This window comes from Cnephaeus nilssonii (assembly GCF_951640355.1).
Source record: "Cnephaeus nilssonii genome assembly, chromosome: 2".
In the NCBI taxonomy this organism is placed as follows: Eukaryota; Metazoa; Chordata; class Mammalia; order Chiroptera; family Vespertilionidae; genus Cnephaeus; species Cnephaeus nilssonii.
In genome coordinates, this window is record NC_137073.1 from 86,009,536 (window position 1) to 86,027,005 (window position 17,470).

Consider the following 17,470-nt stretch of genomic DNA (forward strand, 5'->3'; position numbering starts at 1 on the left):
AGAGGGATGGAGAGGCCAAAGGCCACAATGCAGCCAAGAGGTGCCCACTCTCCCAAGGGCCGTCTCCCTGCGTTGAGCTCTCTGCCCTGAGGACGCTCTGGTCAGCACCAGAGGATTTAATGAAGGGGTCCAGCGTGGCCTCTGTGGGGTGGGGGGCTGCTGGCCCAGGGGTAACCTGGTGTGTGTCCACTCTGCGGGGAGGAGGGTCAGACACCGTGTCTCAAGCTGGAGCTCACATTCGGGCCCTGCTGTGGTGTGCGTCGGGGGGCCTTGACCCCCTCAGAGCAGATGCTGCCCACTGTTCACCAACAGGGGTGAGGGGGCATCTGTGGGGAGCAGGCCCTGTGTCTGAGTGGGGCCCAGTGGGGAGGTGAGGGCAGAGCCTTGGTTTCCCTCACAATCGATGGATGAAGCTGCCTGAGTAAGAAAGCAGCACAGACCAGCGCATCCTGGAGCAAAAGTTCTGAAAGAGAAAATGCTGGAGTGAAGTGCCCGCAGTTATGTTTTATCCCAAGACCAGAGCCAGTGCTAGGGCTCCACCTGCGGGCCCCGGGCCCTCAGTTGCACTGACATCACCTGTAGCTTCAGTTTGCAAGTCCCAGAAATGAGGGGAAGCTGCGAGGCACTTCCCCGCCCGCCCTCCGCGGAGGTGAGGCCCTGAGCTCCAGACTGCATCTCTCTACTCGCCTGTCCGCCTGGCCCCGGGGCCCTCCCATAACTCCTGGGTGCCAATGCAGAGGCTGAGCGTGGAGTGGAAGGTCCCTAACCAGCTCCTGGGAGCTGGGATATGAACCTCTGTCTGTCTGTCTGTCTGAACTCTTTCCCCCCAAAATGGAGGTGAAGCCAGCCTGGGGAGGGGGTGGCAATGTGGGGATGGGAGAAGCATAAGGGTGCCGCCAGCGTCACTGGGCAGGGTGGCAATGTGAGGGCCGGCAGCTTCCCGGACTGGAGCAATCGGTGCAGAAATGGGTGCCTGTGGGGTGTGGGCTGCTCCACACGAGGTTCCCTGAAGCCAGTGGGGCTCTGAGTGGTTCGTAGGAGGTAGGTAGAGAGCAGTTTCTGGGGAGCAGAGTTAGGTGGGGTCCTCAGGTTAGGCCCAGCCGAGATGTCCTGATCTCCCAAATGTGAGCACATTGCTCCCACCTGGCTGCCCTGGTCGGAGATCCTGGCTCCTCCTGCCCTGTCCTCTTCCCGGGAGGCCGAGCGGGTCAGTGTGGGACTGAAGAGGGTGGCAGTGAGGAACAGTGGGGTGAAGAATGGAGAAATGCAACTTAACAAAGGCTCACAACTAGGCCTGGGGTCTGGGGCCTGGGGAGGGTGCTAACGTGCTCTGTTTCTGTCTGACAGCCGTGCAGGAGAAGTGCCCGCGCCAGCCAGTGGCCGGTGCCCCCTCACCAGGAGACAGTGGTCCTTGTGGAGGGTCGGCCGTGCTGGAGGGAAGGCTGCTGCTGGAGGTGAGCTCCCTTCACTCCCCCCCCCCTTTTTCTCCCTTCACCCCTTGATCACACGCACGGTCACAGTGCAGGCCTCTCCCCAGGGCCCTGAGGCTGTGACCGTTTACAATGAACTAGAGTTAAGGTTCTGAGGTGTCTCTGTGGATGGAGTCCCAGGGTCTCCTGGGAGCAGCGCAAACCTGGGGTCTCAGATGCTCCAGGTGAGTGCTGGACAGAGACGACCAGCCATGGCTGGGCATCGGATCTAAAAGCCATTTTCATTCTGCATTCTCTGGTTTTACTTATCCATGGGGGAACCTAACAAAATACTAAGCAGGGTTTTTTTTTTTTCTTTCAAATTAAGGACAGGAAATTGTGTATTGAGCTTCCTGAGGTCTGGCAGGTGCGGCTGGCTGGTCCATTTATTGATATTACACGCTGATGGCGAGGGCCGGGTCGGCCCTTTCTCCGGAGATGGACACCCCCCTCCGTGATTCTGGGGTGTTTCCCTGACCCTGTCATGTGGGCCTTCCCATGCAGGACGGGGGCGCCATGGTCGGTTTCTTAGGAGATGTCATGGTGAGGAGTGTTCTGGGCTGTGTCAGATCAGTGTTTCACAGAGTGAGGGGGTTGCTGCCTCGCTGGGGCCAAGGACTCCGAGCTCCCCAGGCCCTGCCTTGTCCTTTCTCGGCGCGGGCTGGGAGGATGCAGCCGTCCCTCCGTGGGAGGGTGTGGGGGACCCAGGGAGAGAAGCCCATGGCAGGTGGCCCCATACCCAGCAGCCAAGGTGCTCCTGAAGCCCCAGCTGCTTCCCCGGGAGGAGCTGGGCTCACGTGTCCCCCAGAGTGTCCACCTCAGACCCCTATGTCCAGCGCAGAACTGGTTCTTACCCCCCAGCCCCATGTGGTGGGCGGTTCCGTCCCCCAGGTGAAGCCTCCTCGACTCCTCCCACATTCGGTTCATCTGTTAGGTGGTGGCTGAAGGGCAGAAATGGTGAACTGCTGGTGCCATTTAAGCTGGGTCCAGTACCCCTTCTCTGAACGCTGGCAGCAGCTTCGCTCCAGGCGCTTCTTCTGCCCACCAACCTGCTCCGTGGCAACCAGAACGGGCAGACCCTGCAAGGAGACCCGGGCCCTGCTCCCTGCCCGACACCCAGGAATGACCCCCGTGGTTCCTGCGGCTCCTCCCCAGGGAGGGGCAGCCTTGCGAGGGAGGATGGATGGTCCCCTGGGCTGGGCCCTCCCACAGAGACAGGTGGCTGACCCGCCTGGGGTGGCCTCCCTGACCAGAGCGGCGCTGGGCCACCTGGGAGCTGCGTGTGTGAAGTGGGGACACCAGGTGAGGCCCCACCCTCAGGCTCACTCAGCCCCTCAACCCTCCTCCTCTGACCCAGCTCTTCAGCCCATCTTCCCTCAAAGCTTTTCTGGGTCCCCCTGGCAGCTTCCCTGAGCAGTCTCATAAGTTCGATATTCAGCTGTCTAACTGGCGTGACCCCCATGGTCCCCACAGGAACCACATGGCCCCCCAGGATCCCATGCCCCCCTCCCCCGCAAGATCTCTGCCCTGTTAAAGGGTTTGGGTGTGCTCTCATGAGGATCAATGAGCTTATAAATTATTTCCTTTTTTTAAAAAAAATATATGAGGAAGTACATTCTTGCCGTCTAGTTTGCCGGGTCCGTGGGTGTTTGGGGGACTCCCGTCCTGGAATGAGTGTGGGTTTCATTTCGGGTCTGTGTGGAGCAGAGCGTGGCTCCAGCCTTAGAGTGTGTGTGTGAGGGATGTCACGCTCTCGGTGGAGGAAATACTTCCATACTTCATTATTTATCAGGTTTTTAGGAAGCAAATTCTTAAATATTCATTTTCCTTAAAAAAAACTTTGGTCAGTGCTAGTAAAATTGGAGCTGGAAATGTGGCAGTTTGGATTTTATTCTTGGCAAAGATAATTGGCATTACATTTTTATTATTCATGTTCAAAGTTAAGATAATAAAATCTTAATCATAAAATCTTTTTAAAACTTTTGTTCTGAGCTATAAATACAGGAGCGTATGCACCAAGTGCCCAGCCGCCCTGGTGGAGCCCAGGGGACAATTTCACATATGTTCACACATGTCCTCACCACCAACCCTCGTCCTGCTTCTCTGCTGGGTTTGGGGAGAGCAGCACCCCAGAGGCTGTCTTGTGCACCGCCCCTCTCCCCGCCCCCCCCCCCCCCCCCCCCCGTGGTTCTTCTCTGGGGGCTCGGTCTTCCCTGGAGGCCTCGGGGCTTCTGACTGAGGCTGAAGCCCAGGAACTAAGGACCAGGCCTGACTCTTGAGTCCCCACAAGCTCCCTCAGGGCCTGGGAAGGAGGGGAAGGCAGAGCTCAGCCCCATTAGCTGCCACTGATTTTCTGAGTTCTGCCCAGCGTGTGTGGGTGTTTTTGGAGCTCCCCGCCTGGGGGGCACTTTTCCAAGGAAGAGGTCCCAAGGCTGAGGGGTCGGGTCCACTGCCCATCTGCTCAGGGCACTGCAAGCTGTCCCGGTGCCCATCCTGCCCGCTGGCTGCCAGCCAGGTCGGAATAGTGCTCTCCCCGCTGCATTTGAGAGCAGGAGACCTAAATGTTCTTGAAGCCTCGTTCATGCTGCCGCCTCTTGTTTATTGTTCTCTGTGACCCACAGGAAGTTTCTGGAAGCTTGCTTTGGTTGCAGTCAGGGAGGTTATGTGGTGAGTGTCCTCTTTCACCTGGTGATTCTCAAACTTTGGGTGAGAGATTCTGTATGAAGTTTAAAAGCATTCCCAAACAGAGCAAAAGGAGCAGATTAAGCAACAATAACAAGAAAATCCCAGCTTTTTATTTCTAATCTTCAATCTCTTGAAGACAGACCAGAAAAAAAGGAGAGGTTTATGGCAGGGCATTAATTCATAAAAAATTCATAAAAAATTTAGAGCTGGCGCAGACTTTAGAGTGCCTGTGGTCTGATGTCTGTTATTTCAAGATGAAGAAACCAGGATGTGCAGCTGTTAGGGGCTGGTCCAGGGTCCCCATTGAGGCTGGGGCTGGAGCTGGACTCGGACCCGTGCTTCTTTGTCTGAGTTTAGTGGCTCTTGGGCCCAGTGGCTCCAAGCCCTTAGCTCCCCTGGGAAGCCAGGAGAGACAGACAGACAGACAGACAGAGCTGCCACCTAGTGAGCACTTTGGCACAGGCACTGCGTATGGCCTGGGGGTGGGAGCTTGGTGGGAAGAGGAAACCAGGAGCGGATGTGGTGGGATAGAGGGTCCTGGACACACACACACACACACACACACACACACACACACACACACACTAGGTGCTGATAGAGCAACGCTGTGAGCTTTGAGCATGGGTCAGAGTGCCTCCGTTTTTATTTCTACTTGTAAGGTGGGCTGCAAGGCCATGTGTTTAGTGCGGAAATGATAGCATGTTCGCAGGAACTGTGAACTTGGGCCTGGGGGGTTGGGGTCAGGATGAAGCTACGACTGCTTGACTCTGGCTGGAGTTCAAGTGCATTGTGGCTGCATGATACATTTTCTAAAATTTTTATTTTTAATTGAATTTATTGTGGTTTCAGTGGTTAATAAAATAGGTATCAAGTGTACAATTCCTATATAGTCATTGTGTATTCACCATCTAAAGTCTAGTTTCCTTCCATCACCATTTATCCCCCCTTTCCACTCTTCTACCTCCCCCTTTCCCTCTGGTAATCACCATTCTGTTCTCTGTGTCTATGAGGTTATTGTTTTTTAAAAAGTTTAATCCCTTCTCCTGTTTCACCCAGCCCCGCACTCCCCAGACCCTCTCCCCCCAGACCCTCTCCCCTCTGACAGCTGACAGTCTGTTCTCTGTATCTCTGAGTCTGTTTCTATTTTGTTCATTAAATTCCACATATGAGTGAAGTCATATGGTCCTTGTCTTTCTCTGACTGGCTTATTTCACTTAGCATAATGCTCTCCAGGTCCAGCCATGGTGTCGGGAAAGGTAAGATTTCCTTCTTTTTCATGGCTCAGTAGTATTCCATTGTGTAAATGTGCCAAAGCTTTTTTATCCACTCATCTACTGATGGACACTTAGGTTGCTTCCAGATCTTGGCTATTGTAAATAGCACTGCAATGAACAGAGGGGGTGCATATATTCTTCTGAATCAGTGTCTTGGGTTTCTTTGGATATATTTTCAGAAGTGGAATCACTGGGTTATAAGGCAGTTCCATTTTTAATTTTTTGGAGAAGCTCCATACTGTTTTCCACAGTGGCTGCACCAATCTGCATTCCCACCAACAGTGCATGAGGGTTCCCTTTTCTCCACATCCTCACCAACACTTGTCATTTGTGGATTTATTGATGATGATAGCCATTTTGACAGGTGTGAGGTGATATCTCATTGTGGTTTTAATTTGCATTTATCTGATCATTAGTGACATTGAACATCTTATCATATATCTATTGGCCATCTGTATGTCCTCTTTAGAGAAGTGTCTATTCAGGTCCTTAGCCCATTTTTTAAATTGGATTATTTGCTTTTTTTGGTATTGACTTAAGTTCTTTATACATTTTGGATATTATGTATCTTTGGTGAATATATCCTTCCACTGAGTCTTTACTCTTTCAACCTTAGGTATGATAGTAGCTTACGTTTGTTTTATTGTGTTGTGTTTTTTTCTTGTAGCTATCTTATATCAGATTAAGAAATTTCTCTCTATTTCTTGTTTTCTGAGAGTTCTTATTATGAATGAATGTTAACTTTTGTCAAAGGCGTTTCCTGCATCTATCGAGATGATCATGGTATTTCTTCTGTTAATATTGTAAATTTCATTGACTGATTTTCACATGTTGAGCCCACCTTGCATGCTCAAGATAAATCTTACTGCTGGATTACATTTGCTTATATTTTGTGGGAATACTTGTGTTTATGTTCATGAGAAATATTTTTGTAGTTTTCTTTCTTGTAATGTTTTTGTCTGGTTTTGATATGGTAATGCAGGCTTCAAATTAGTTGAGAGTATTCCCTTCTCCTCTGTTTTCTGGAAGAGATTGTGTAGAATTGGTATTTTTTCTTCCTGAAATGTTTGATGGAATTCATCAGTGAAAACAACTGGTCTGGGAGTTTTCTTTGTTAGAAGATTTTTGTAAATATGAATTCAACTTCTTTAATAGATATAGGACTGTTCAGGCTATCTATTCTAGTGTGAATTTCAGTAGTTAGGGTCTTTCAGAGAATTGGTCCATTTCACCTATTTTATTGAATTTGCAGATACAGAGTTAGTTGTCCATGGTTTTCCCATATTGTTTTTGTAATGCCTATAGTTTCTATAGTGGTGTCTCCTCTTTTATTCCATTGATAATATGTATCTTCTTTAAATTTTTCTTAATCAGTTAGATTAGAGGTTTACCAGTTTTTGTTTTTTTCAAAGACAAAAGTATTGGTTTCATTGATGGTTGCTATGGACTGAATAATTATACCCCCCCCCCCAAAAAAAAAATTCATATGCGGAGATCTAATCCCCAATGTGATGGAGTTTAGATGTGGGGCCTTTGGAAGGTGATTAGGTAACGAGGATGGAGCTCTCGTCAATGGGATTAGTACCCATATAAAAGAGGCCCCAGAGAGATCTCTTCCCCTTCTGCCATGTGATGTTACAGCAAAAACGACGGTCATTGATGAATCAGGGAGTGGGCCCTCACTAGACACTGTCATTGGTGAGGTATTCTGTAAACCTCAGTTACATCCAGTTGGTTGATAATGTTCTAATCTTGTAGGTCCTTGTTGATTTTCTATCTAGTCTCAACCTTAAAGACAAGGGTTAACCTTTTCCAGTATAATTGTGGATTTTTAAACTTCTCTCAGTTCTATCAGTTTTTGCTTAATGTAGTTTGAAGTTGTGTTGGAGGGTGCATACTCATTTAGGGTTATGTTGTCTTCATGAATTGACTCTTCTGTTATTATCATTATGTAAAATGATTCTTTATTGTTGATAATTTTCCTTGTTCTAAAGTCTAGTTTGCCTGATACTAATATAGCCACTCTGCCTTTCTTTTTACTAATGTTTGCTTGGCATATTTTACTCCGTCTTCTTACTTTTAATCCATTTATGTTATATTTAAAGTGCATTACTTTTTCTTTTTTTTAAACATGCATCTTATTATTTATTTAGATGTTAAATTCTTGCACTGGATTTTTATAGGTTGGTGAATACTGACAAGTTATTTCTCTCACAGAACTATAACCACACATTCCCCGACAGTATAAATATATGGTTGAACTAACATTAATACATATCACCATTTTATCAATTACATAATAAAACAAATTATCATGTATCCAAATATTAAGTTACACAGCTCAAAGGCATAAAAAATATTAAATGTCTGCTCAATTCATTAGCAGAAACCCACTTTTTTTTTTTGCAAGAGCGGGTGGGTCCTAGCCATTTTGGCTAAGTGGATAGAGCATCAATCTGCAAACTAAAGGGTCCCAGGTTTGATTTCAGTCAAGGGCACATGCCCAGGTTGCAGGCTCAATCCCCAGTAGGGGGCGTGCAGAAGGCAGTCAATCAATAATTCTCTCTCATCATTGATGTTTCTATCTCTTTCTCCCTCTCCTTTACTCTCTGAAATCAATAAAAATATTTTTTTAAAAGGGAGGGTGGGAAGAGGGAAAAAACACACACTTCAAACAAAAATAAGTTGGTAAACAACTTCAGAAAGTCTGAAAAAATAAGAATTTTATGATTAAGAATTGTTTTTAGCTACAATATCAAAGCGTCTCTATCTTTAAAAAATATTTACTAAATTAAAGAGCGTATTCTGTGTTCTGCACAAAACGAACGCCAAATTTTACTAAAAATACTTACTAGCCCCCTCCCATTCTTTTCTCAGGCCCTTCCTGTAAGTTGCACCCCACGTGCAAACCTTAAAATTAATGTGAGGCTTTCTGTCTGGAGACATTAAAGACATGTGCTTCTGTACAATGTAGATGTTCAAAAGGGAGTCTTTTCCCTAACAGCACAAGGTGAGATTTATAGAAAGACAAGACTTGGTATAAAAATGTTTTAGAAGTTGAGCAAACCTGTCGTATACTTGTATGAATGTGGGAGATGTGAACATAGGGGGAGCAGGCAAATATAGGCCCTATTTTCTGTGTTTGAAATGACGTAAGGGATAAACCACATAAGGTCCAGAGTGTTCAGAGTTCCTGGGATTGTTAGCTCTGTATGAAACTAAAAATACACAAGTATTGTGCTGGGCATTTGGGCATCTAATCTTTCTAAAGCTCTTACAGCTAGTGTATTGATAAGATTCTGGCCCTGGAAATAGATTTAAACACATACCTCAATACTTAATGAGTTCAGGAAAAGTTCATTGGTACAAATGATAGACACATTTTAAATGCCGAACAGTAAGAATCTTTTGCTAAGTGTCAGAATAAGTTGATGGTAACCCACATATAGAGGTTGCTGTTCTATCAAGCTTGTGGCCTGGGAAAACGGCTTCTCAATACTCCTACCGAAGCTTCGTTAGACTTCTTCACCAAGCCAACATGTTGGCTGACATGAATGACAAACGAGGTCCTGTCTCCCGTTCCACTTCCAAGGCAGTGGCATCGGGCACCCGTTTTATTGAATGCAACAGCTGTTTCTGTGGCCATTGGAGTCTTTGAAACGCAGCCACAGGTTAGGACGATGCTTCTCCACTGAGAGGTTCCGTGGGTTGCTCAGTGTCACATCCTATGGAAGGGCAGAGCAGGGATTGGCCCCCACCGCCCCCTCTGTGGGACTCTGCAGGGCCCTGGGCTGAATGCCCTGCCCGAGGCGGCCCAGTGCGGGGCCAGGGGCCGTCCCACGGTCAGCAGAGATGAGGCTCTCGAGTGGAGTGACCCTCCCAGCCCTGCAGAGCGCTCCCAGAGCTTCGGTGTCAAACCTCAAAGCCGAAGCGCCAGGGGAACTGGACTGAGGCAGCTTCTGTCAGGCCTGCGATGCAGTCCCCGAGGCCTCCAGTTCCTGCTCAGACTGAACCGGGAAGGTGGCTGGGTGCCTGGCTGCCGGTTCTCAGGACTAAACCCATATTGTAGAGGCTTTTCTCTGAGCATCTCACACGGAAGAGGAAACGGAACCCAGTTAGAAACCCATGGGCAACAGGCCTGAGTAATGACACCCAGAATGGAAGGCTGGATGGCGACCCGTGGACGAGGGTCCTTCTGGGGACACCGCTGGGCAGGACGCTCCCCAGGAATCAAGGTCCATGCAGGCAGCTGGGTCTGGGTGCTGCAGTCCTGGCTCTTCAGCGAAACCAGCCATCACATAAAGTTTGGTGACGATGCTGATGAGGGTCCTGGGGGGCCCAGGTGGGGGTGGTGAAGGCTGAGAGGTGGGGGTGAGGGGATGAGTGGGCACTTGGGTATGAGCGGGACTTGTCAGCAGATCAGGCTGAAGGCGCACATTTTCAAGGGAAAAGCTGTGAATTCAGTCATTGTTCATGACAGTTTCATATTTTCACGGAAAGTCCTTGAAAACCAAAGAGAAATAGCCATGGAGGTCACTAGGAACAGTGGTGAGCGGGCCCTGGACCCTGGACCCTGGACCCTGGACCTTGGACTCATGTGTTCAAAGAGCATTGAAGAGATTAAAGTCAAAACACAACCAACACAGGGGGACTGAGAGACCATCTGAGCATGTGGACATGGTGGCCCCTGGTCAGTTAAAAACATAACCCGGAAGCAGTTAGCCACCAGGAGGTTGGGGTCTCTGGGTTCTGACACAGTGGGATGGCCGATTCCCGGTCAAGGGCACATACCTAGGTTGCAGGTTTGATCCCTGGCCTGGTTGCATGCATGCGGGAGGCAACCAATAGATGTGTCTCTCTCACGTTGATGTCTCTCTCTCTCTCTCTCTCTCTCTCTCTCTCTCTCTCTCTCTCTCTTCTACATCTACTCCTTCCCTCCCTTCTACTCTTTCTAAAAATCAATGGAAAAAATATCCTCAGGTGAGGATTAATAAAAAAAAAAGTCATTAAGCTCTTCAGAGAAAACTGAAGGTCAACAAAATGAAAACAGGTTTCTGTAAAAGGGAATATTCGAGACTTAAAAAAAAAGAGATCAACAATTAAAAGCATGAGAGCAAAACTTAGAAATATGTAGGAGGGTCAGAAATTCAAGTTGAGCCTGGCCAATGTGGTTCAGTGGTTGAGCGTCGATCTGTGAACCAGGAGCTCATGGTTCGATTCCCAGTCAGGGCACATGCCCGGGATGTCGGCTCGATCCCCAGTGTGGGGCGTGTGGGAGGCAGCCGATCAATGATTCTCTCTCATTATTGATGTTTCTATTTTCCTCTCCCTCCCTCTCTGAAATCAATAAAAAAATATTTTTAAAAAAAGAAAGAAATTAAATGTTGAAGGGATCTTTCTAAGAGTAAAAGAAAAGTAGGAAAGAAGAGGAGAAGAAAGTCAGGCAGACTGCCAGACCCCACAAGACCTGAGTAAACTGTTCCAGAAAGATCAGAGGGAAGGAAATGGGCAAGGAAGCAACCAGAAGGCTTCCCAGAACCGAGGACCGAGTTTCCGGCCCAGAGGTCCCACTGGATGACTAGCACAATGGCTGAAAGGACGGGGGTGTTCGCCTTTGTGAAATTCTACACCTGGGACAATGGGAGACCCTCTGTGCTCCCAGAGAGAAGGAGCAGGTTCAGGACGTGTCCATGGGACGCTGGAGGCTGGACTGCCAGGAGGACATGCCCACAAAAGCGCTGGGGGGAGTGCTTTCTCACCTGGGACGCGCACACACCTGTTCCTTCGTCGGAGAGGAGGTGGCATCAGGACAGCTTCAGACATTCGGGGCTCAACGGTTTCCCCTCCTCCGCAGAGCCTCTCAGGAGGAGGGTCTCTCCACCAGAACCAGGGTGACGAGGACGGGGGAGCGGGGGTGGGGGGAGGGCAGGCTTCCAGGAGATGGTGGACAGGACACCTACAGAGGGAAGGCTTTACTCCCCCCGGGAAGATTTGGGGGGCAAGTCAGGAACCGTGTACATAAGGCAACACACAGGCGTTTGTTAACTCCAGGCCCAAAGATTGTTGAGGGACAGTGAAGTGTTCAATGTGCATCCGCCTGGCTCAGCTGAGAAGAGTCTGTGATAACACAAACACTGCCCGTCGCTTTAAGCAAAATTATGACACAGCTAAATTAGGACGGGGAGGGGAAGCGAGCGTGCGAGCATGTATCGTGGGCAGGTAGACGTGGCAGCTAGCCAACTGTGATGTCTGAACCCTGGGAAATGGAGAGCAAGCTGTTATGTAAGCCAGCAGCTCAGCGAGCTGAGGTCTGCCCCACCAGCCCCACCACCGCAGGGCAGGAGCTTCAAGCCACAACTCCAAGGAGCGGAAGCTGCGGGGCGGGGTCAGGCACGGACTGCTAATTTCCACAGGCGTGGGGTGCCCCAAGCCTCTTTTTTTTTTTTTGCCCCAGGCATCTTAAAGCTTAAGCATTTGACTTTAACCCTTTTGTTCCAGTAAACTTACATTTTATCAGATATAAGATTGTCTACAGCTTTCTCTGGGTTCCTGGCCGCTTGATACATCTTTTGCATTCTTTTCTTTTCAGCTTTTCTTCTCTGTTTAAGTCTGCCTCTTGCAGACAAACATGAGGCACCCTTCCCCCAAACGTTCGTCCAGTGATTATTTTAACCTATTTGTACTTCTTGTAATCACTCTTATTTGTGGGCTAATTTCTGTCATCGTAGTTCCTATTTCCCATTTACTATACTTCCATTAGTTTCCTTTTTTCCTCTCTAGCTCTCCATTTATAGATTGAACTTTCATATGCTTTTGTTCTTTTGGGGTTGTCTTTGGCATAAGCCCTTTTCATGTTGGTTTTATCTGATTTATTAGACTTATCGGTGTTGGCATTTCCCCAACAAGACTTGCACCCGCATATGCTTGGGTCTTCTGGTTCCCGGCCCCTCACCACCCCCCACACCTGCACATTGATTTGGTCTAGAAGTTGAATCCTGGATGGCACAGATTCTTGTCTTTGGCCCTAGCTTTTTAAAAGACTCCTCTTTAAAGTTCAGTGGGATTTGCTCACCATCCTTGTCATGCCTTGCAGCCCGGATGTGTTTCTCTTCGAGGGATTCCCCCAAAGTGTTTTCCTTGTGGGTCTGGGTGTGAAATCTTCCTTGGTCCCCTGTGCCGGAATGTTGTTGTACCTTCACATCTGGATAATCATTGGGCTGAATATACAATTTTAGGTTCAAAGTTTTTATCCTTCGACATTGACAAATACTGTCGCGTGGCTTGCAGTGTCCTTGTGGCTGCCCGTGTGGAGAAGCCCGAGGGGTTCGATCCCCATTCTTTCTTGCCATCTCTCACAACTTTGCGATTCTTTCTTTGGCTTTGATGTTCTTAAATTTCTTTCTTTTTAAAAAGATTTTCTATTGGTTTTTAGAGAGGGAGAGAGAAACATTGATAGGATCGGCGGCTTCCTGCACGCCCCCCACTGGGGATCGAGCCCCCAACATGGCCATGGGCCCTGACTGGGAATTGAACCAGCAACCCTTTGTTGCACAGGACGAGCCACACTGGCCAGGGCAGATATTCTTAAATGTCGCTGTGTCCTTTGCCTGTGTCACCTGTGTGGTGCTCTGTGCTCTGTCCCTCTGAGCTGTTCGTCGTTCATGCAACCTTGTCCCCTCTGCGGCATTGTTTCAGCTACTGGAGCTGCCGTTGTCCAGGTGCTGGCCCTTCTACGCCATCCTCCCCTGACCGGCTTCTCTTATATTCTGTCTGGTCTCCCCTTCTCCCTCCCCGGCTGCCTCAGCGGGTGGTGGACTCATCAGTCAAACCCCTCAACTGTTTTTCCCTTTGCACCATTTTCATTCCTAGTATTTCCAGTTGATTTGTTTGTACCATTTTTTGTTCTTGTTTCATTTTGCTGGTAGCTTTTCTTACCTCCTCAAATAGCTGTATTTGAATCATGCTCTTTGGCGTCTGCTCTGTGCTGCCCACGTGCTGGGCATCTCCCGGGCTCCCGTGTGCTCTGTTCCTGCAGGAGTCTGACACCAGCTCCTCTGATTAGTGTGTGTGTTAGCTGAGGGTCAAGGGTCGGAGAGGAGGGGAGGGGAGGTGCTGGGTGGTGATTTGCCTCCCCTTTAGAAAGGGGCACAGTAGGAGGAGACCCTGGCCTGGGGTTTGCAGCAGAAGAGGAGGAGAGGTGGGTACCTGGAGGGCAGCTCAGCTCTGCACCTCCACCCCTGCCCTGTGGTCCCACCAGGCAGAAACTGTCCCCAGACAACGGAGAGGGGCAGCAGCGTAACATAGAAGGGATTTCTCCCACCTGTTCTCTGCCTCCCCAAAGCCCCTGCAAGCTGTAACCTCCAGTCTCCTCCTCACCCAGCCCCGGCCCGCCTTGGGCGACTGGGAGGAGCCGGGGCCCACCTGCCCGTCTTTGTGGCCCTCTCACCCTCAGACAGTTGCATCCTTCAGGAACTGCTCTCAAGAGCTGTGGCTGCTTCATGGCAGGGAGTCAAGCCTGAGTGTACTGTTTGTGGGATCTATAAACAGCCAGTGATTCCGCTCCCCAAGCAGGAACGCCGCTCGCACGCACGCTGGCTGGCCGAGGAGAGGCCCAGCGAGTGATCTGGCTCCAGGAGGCCGAGCCAGCTGCCTGACACCCGCGGGTTGGTGCCCGCTTGCTCGCTGGCTCGCGTGACTAGCGGGGCTTGGCCTTGTGTTGTTGCTCGGTGACCTTGGCAACGGCTCTCAGGGGACTTCTCTGCTCCCCGCTGCCCTTTATTCCGGAGGAGCAACAAGGGGCTGTGAGAATTGTTCCTTTTCCCTCTTTTTTTCCTCTGCCACGACCTTGACAAATCCATCTCTGAAATGCTTGCTGCTTTTTTTTTTTTGCCACAGGACTGGAAGAGATCAGGATATTCAAGGGATTGGCCAAAGGAAGTCCTGGCTTTCTCAGATGTCCCTTTTCCCCAAAAGGGGCTGAGGGTGGCAACAGTGTCAGTGGCCAAGCTGGCCTGGAGGCCTGGGCACCTCAGACCCTATCTGTGAAGTGGCAGGTGCACGTTGCGTGACGTTCAGTAATTGAATGTAGATGTGATTATTTTCCCCTCTTAAAAAAGCGCAGCCTTAAGCTTGGGGCCAAATCCCTTTTTCCACTTGGAAAAGTGATCTCATTTTCCATGTACCATGTTTAAAAAAACACACAAAAAACTCTTGTAGGATTAAAAAGAGAGAGAGAAAACAAACAAACGCTCGCGATGCATATTTGAAGGATGGTCCCACATGTGTAAAAGTATTTGGCGCGAGGACTCTGGACCAGAAAGTCAGTCTGATATTGAATCCATATGACTCGGCAAACAGCATTTTATGGTCTTTCATCTTTTTTTAAATTTCTGCTTTGTGAGTTAAAATTAAGGTTGTTTTGGTTGTGACTAATCTCATAAAATCTTTTTTAAGAAGGCATTTTATATGCTCAAGCCTTGAGCATTTCTTTGCTCTTTGAACTATTATTAGTAGGACATCAGTACGCTGCAACCTCAGCGTTGGGAGAAGCTGTGGGGGAACCGGTGCCAAGCCCGGGTGCCCACTTCCTCCACCCGGGCTGCTCCCTAAGTTGCTGGGCATGGAGGATGGGGCTGCCCAGAACCTGCAGGTGGATGCACCCCTTCAGCTTGACCAGGAGATGGACTTGAGGTCCCTCGAGGTCACTGTTGTCCAGCACTCGTGTGTGACTGGACTCTGACCACTGCCCTTTTAGCATATGTTCCCTGGACCACACAGCCCGCTGATTACATCAGGTTTTCACTTTTTAGCAATTTGTTGTGATAGCAAATAGTTGCTCTGAGAATCTATTAGAATTGACACCTTATCTTCCAACAACTTCTCAGTGGACCCCAGCATTGCCCCACCCTACCTGTGCCAGATCCTGGGGATGGGGCTGCAGGGGACTGATGGAGTCAGTGTTAGATGGGCAGCCTGCAGGGTCCCCCATCCTGGGATGTTGTTCCTGGCTCCTGATCAGGCATGAGTCGCTGTGGAGACAGCACTCCATCCACTGAGCACCTGTAAGAGCCAGGCATTGAGCTTTCCTGGTTTGTGCCCCTGTCACCACCTGGGAAGTGGATGGTGCCAGCCCTGTTCTCCCTGCCGAGGCCTTGAACCCACATCCTCCATCACTACCAGCCCCAGAGCCTCAGCTGTGCCCAGGGCCTGCCAAGCACAGGGTGGGAACGATGTATGCACGAGTTCCCATCAAGTCCAGGTGAGCGGGAGCGCCGGGGTTTCTGAGATGAAGCACGTTGAAGCCATCGCAGGACGGCCGTGAGATGCAGGCTGCGTGCCAGGGCACCATCTGTTCTTTTAAAAAGATTTCCAGCTCTGCGGGGTGGCAGTGCGTTTAAGCCTCCTTAATGAACCTCTTTTATCCCAGGCAGAGTGGCAGGGAAGAGCAAAGTGTTGAAATGAATGTCATTCTTACCTCAGATACCTTGCTTCTTGAAAATGCACTCACTGTCTTACTGGTACCCCCATCGTCACAGCAGCATCATTCACAGTAGCCAGAAGTGGAAGCAACCCAGGTGTCCATCGATGGGTGAATGGAGAAGCCCAATGTGGTCCACCCATGTGCTGGAATACTACTCAGCTCTAAAAAAAGGAAGGAAATTCTTATATATGCTACATGGACCTTGAGGAGATTATGCTGAGTGAGATAAGCTGGTCCAAAAAGGACACATCCTGTGTGAATGTGAGACCCCTAGAGTTGTCCAATTCATAGAGACAGAAAGTAGGAGGCCAGGTGCCAGGGCTGGGAAAAGGGAGCGGGGAGTTAGTGTTTAATGGGCACAGAGTCTCAGTTTGAGAAGATGGAAAAGTTCTGGAGATGCTGGTGAGTTTGGCTGCACAACCATGTGAATACTAGTATGCTTGATGCCAACATATGGTTAAGTGGTGAGTTTTATGTTATGTATATCGTACCACAATTTAAGAAATTTAGTTTTAAAAGCTGTCATAAAAAATGCGTGGCCTTGGCTGGGTTGCTGAGGGACACAGAAATCTGGCCATAGTAGGTCCCATCGTGGTCACAGGTGCTAACGGTAAAGGTGCTTAGGGACAACCTCCGGGCTAGGGCAAGTGGAAGAGACAGTCTAATTTTTAGGTAAAATGTCTCTGAAGTGGCCCAGGACACAGTTGTGGGGAACATCCACACTCGATGATTGCCAGGCAGGGGAGGTGAGCCTTTGAGCCCAGGACTGGTCTATTTAGGACAGTGGTCGGCAAACCGCGGCTCGTGAGCCACATGCGGTTCTTTGGCCCCTTGAGTGTGGCTCTTCCACAAAATACCACGTGCGGGTGCACACGTACAGTGCGATTGAAACTTCGTGGCCCATGCGCAGAAGTCGGTTTTCGGCCTGGGTGAGTCTATTTTGAAGAAGTGGTTCTAACGCCGAGCCACACTCAAGGGGCCAAAGAGCCGCATGTGGCTCACGAGCCGCGGTTTGCCAACCACTGATTTAGGAGAACACCCACATAATGCAGCTTTTGCACCCTCCATTCAGCCTGCTTCATGTCCCAGAGTCTGACCCAAATGCCAGGGTAAGAGCTGTGTCCTATTTGCACTCATCAGACCAAGCAATTCGGGTCTTTATGTTAAGTGATATGAACAAGTAAACCACAAATGTTTCGTAGGTTTTTCCCTAAGAAATACTGTGTGTCTGAGAACAGAGGCCTTGGGGAGACTGTGGCACATTCACAAACTCTGGAATAACGAGGCCCCGGCAGACACTGCACGTCCCACTCCACTCAGAGACGTTGGGACAGTGGGACCAGGCACTTCCCTTGGAGCCGCACAGAAATGGAAATGACAAATGGCACAGTCTGTTTAGTTCCCAGAGACACTGTGGCGGACGCCTATGTTGCACGGGTCAGCTTCCCATTCTTTAGAAGCACATTGGGGTCCAGGGATGGGTTGCTGATAATGGGCTTTGGGATAATTGGTGGTCATCGTCTCTGGTTGGACCATTGAAAGCGGCCACCGCAGCTGCAGTG

General features: G+C 49.5%; 1 protein-coding gene across 1 annotated transcript in view; it reads left to right on the top strand.

Moving 5' to 3' along the window:
* The window catches only part of AHRR (aryl hydrocarbon receptor repressor), a 74,950-nt gene that overhangs the window by 32,279 nt on the left and 25,201 nt on the right, over positions 1-17,470 (top strand). Inside the window, exon 4 of the mRNA XM_079760337.1 lies at positions 1,348-1,454. Within this exon, the coding sequence (XP_079616463.1) occupies positions 1,348-1,454 (107 nt within the window). The remainder of the gene's footprint in view (positions 1-1,347; positions 1,455-17,470) is intronic.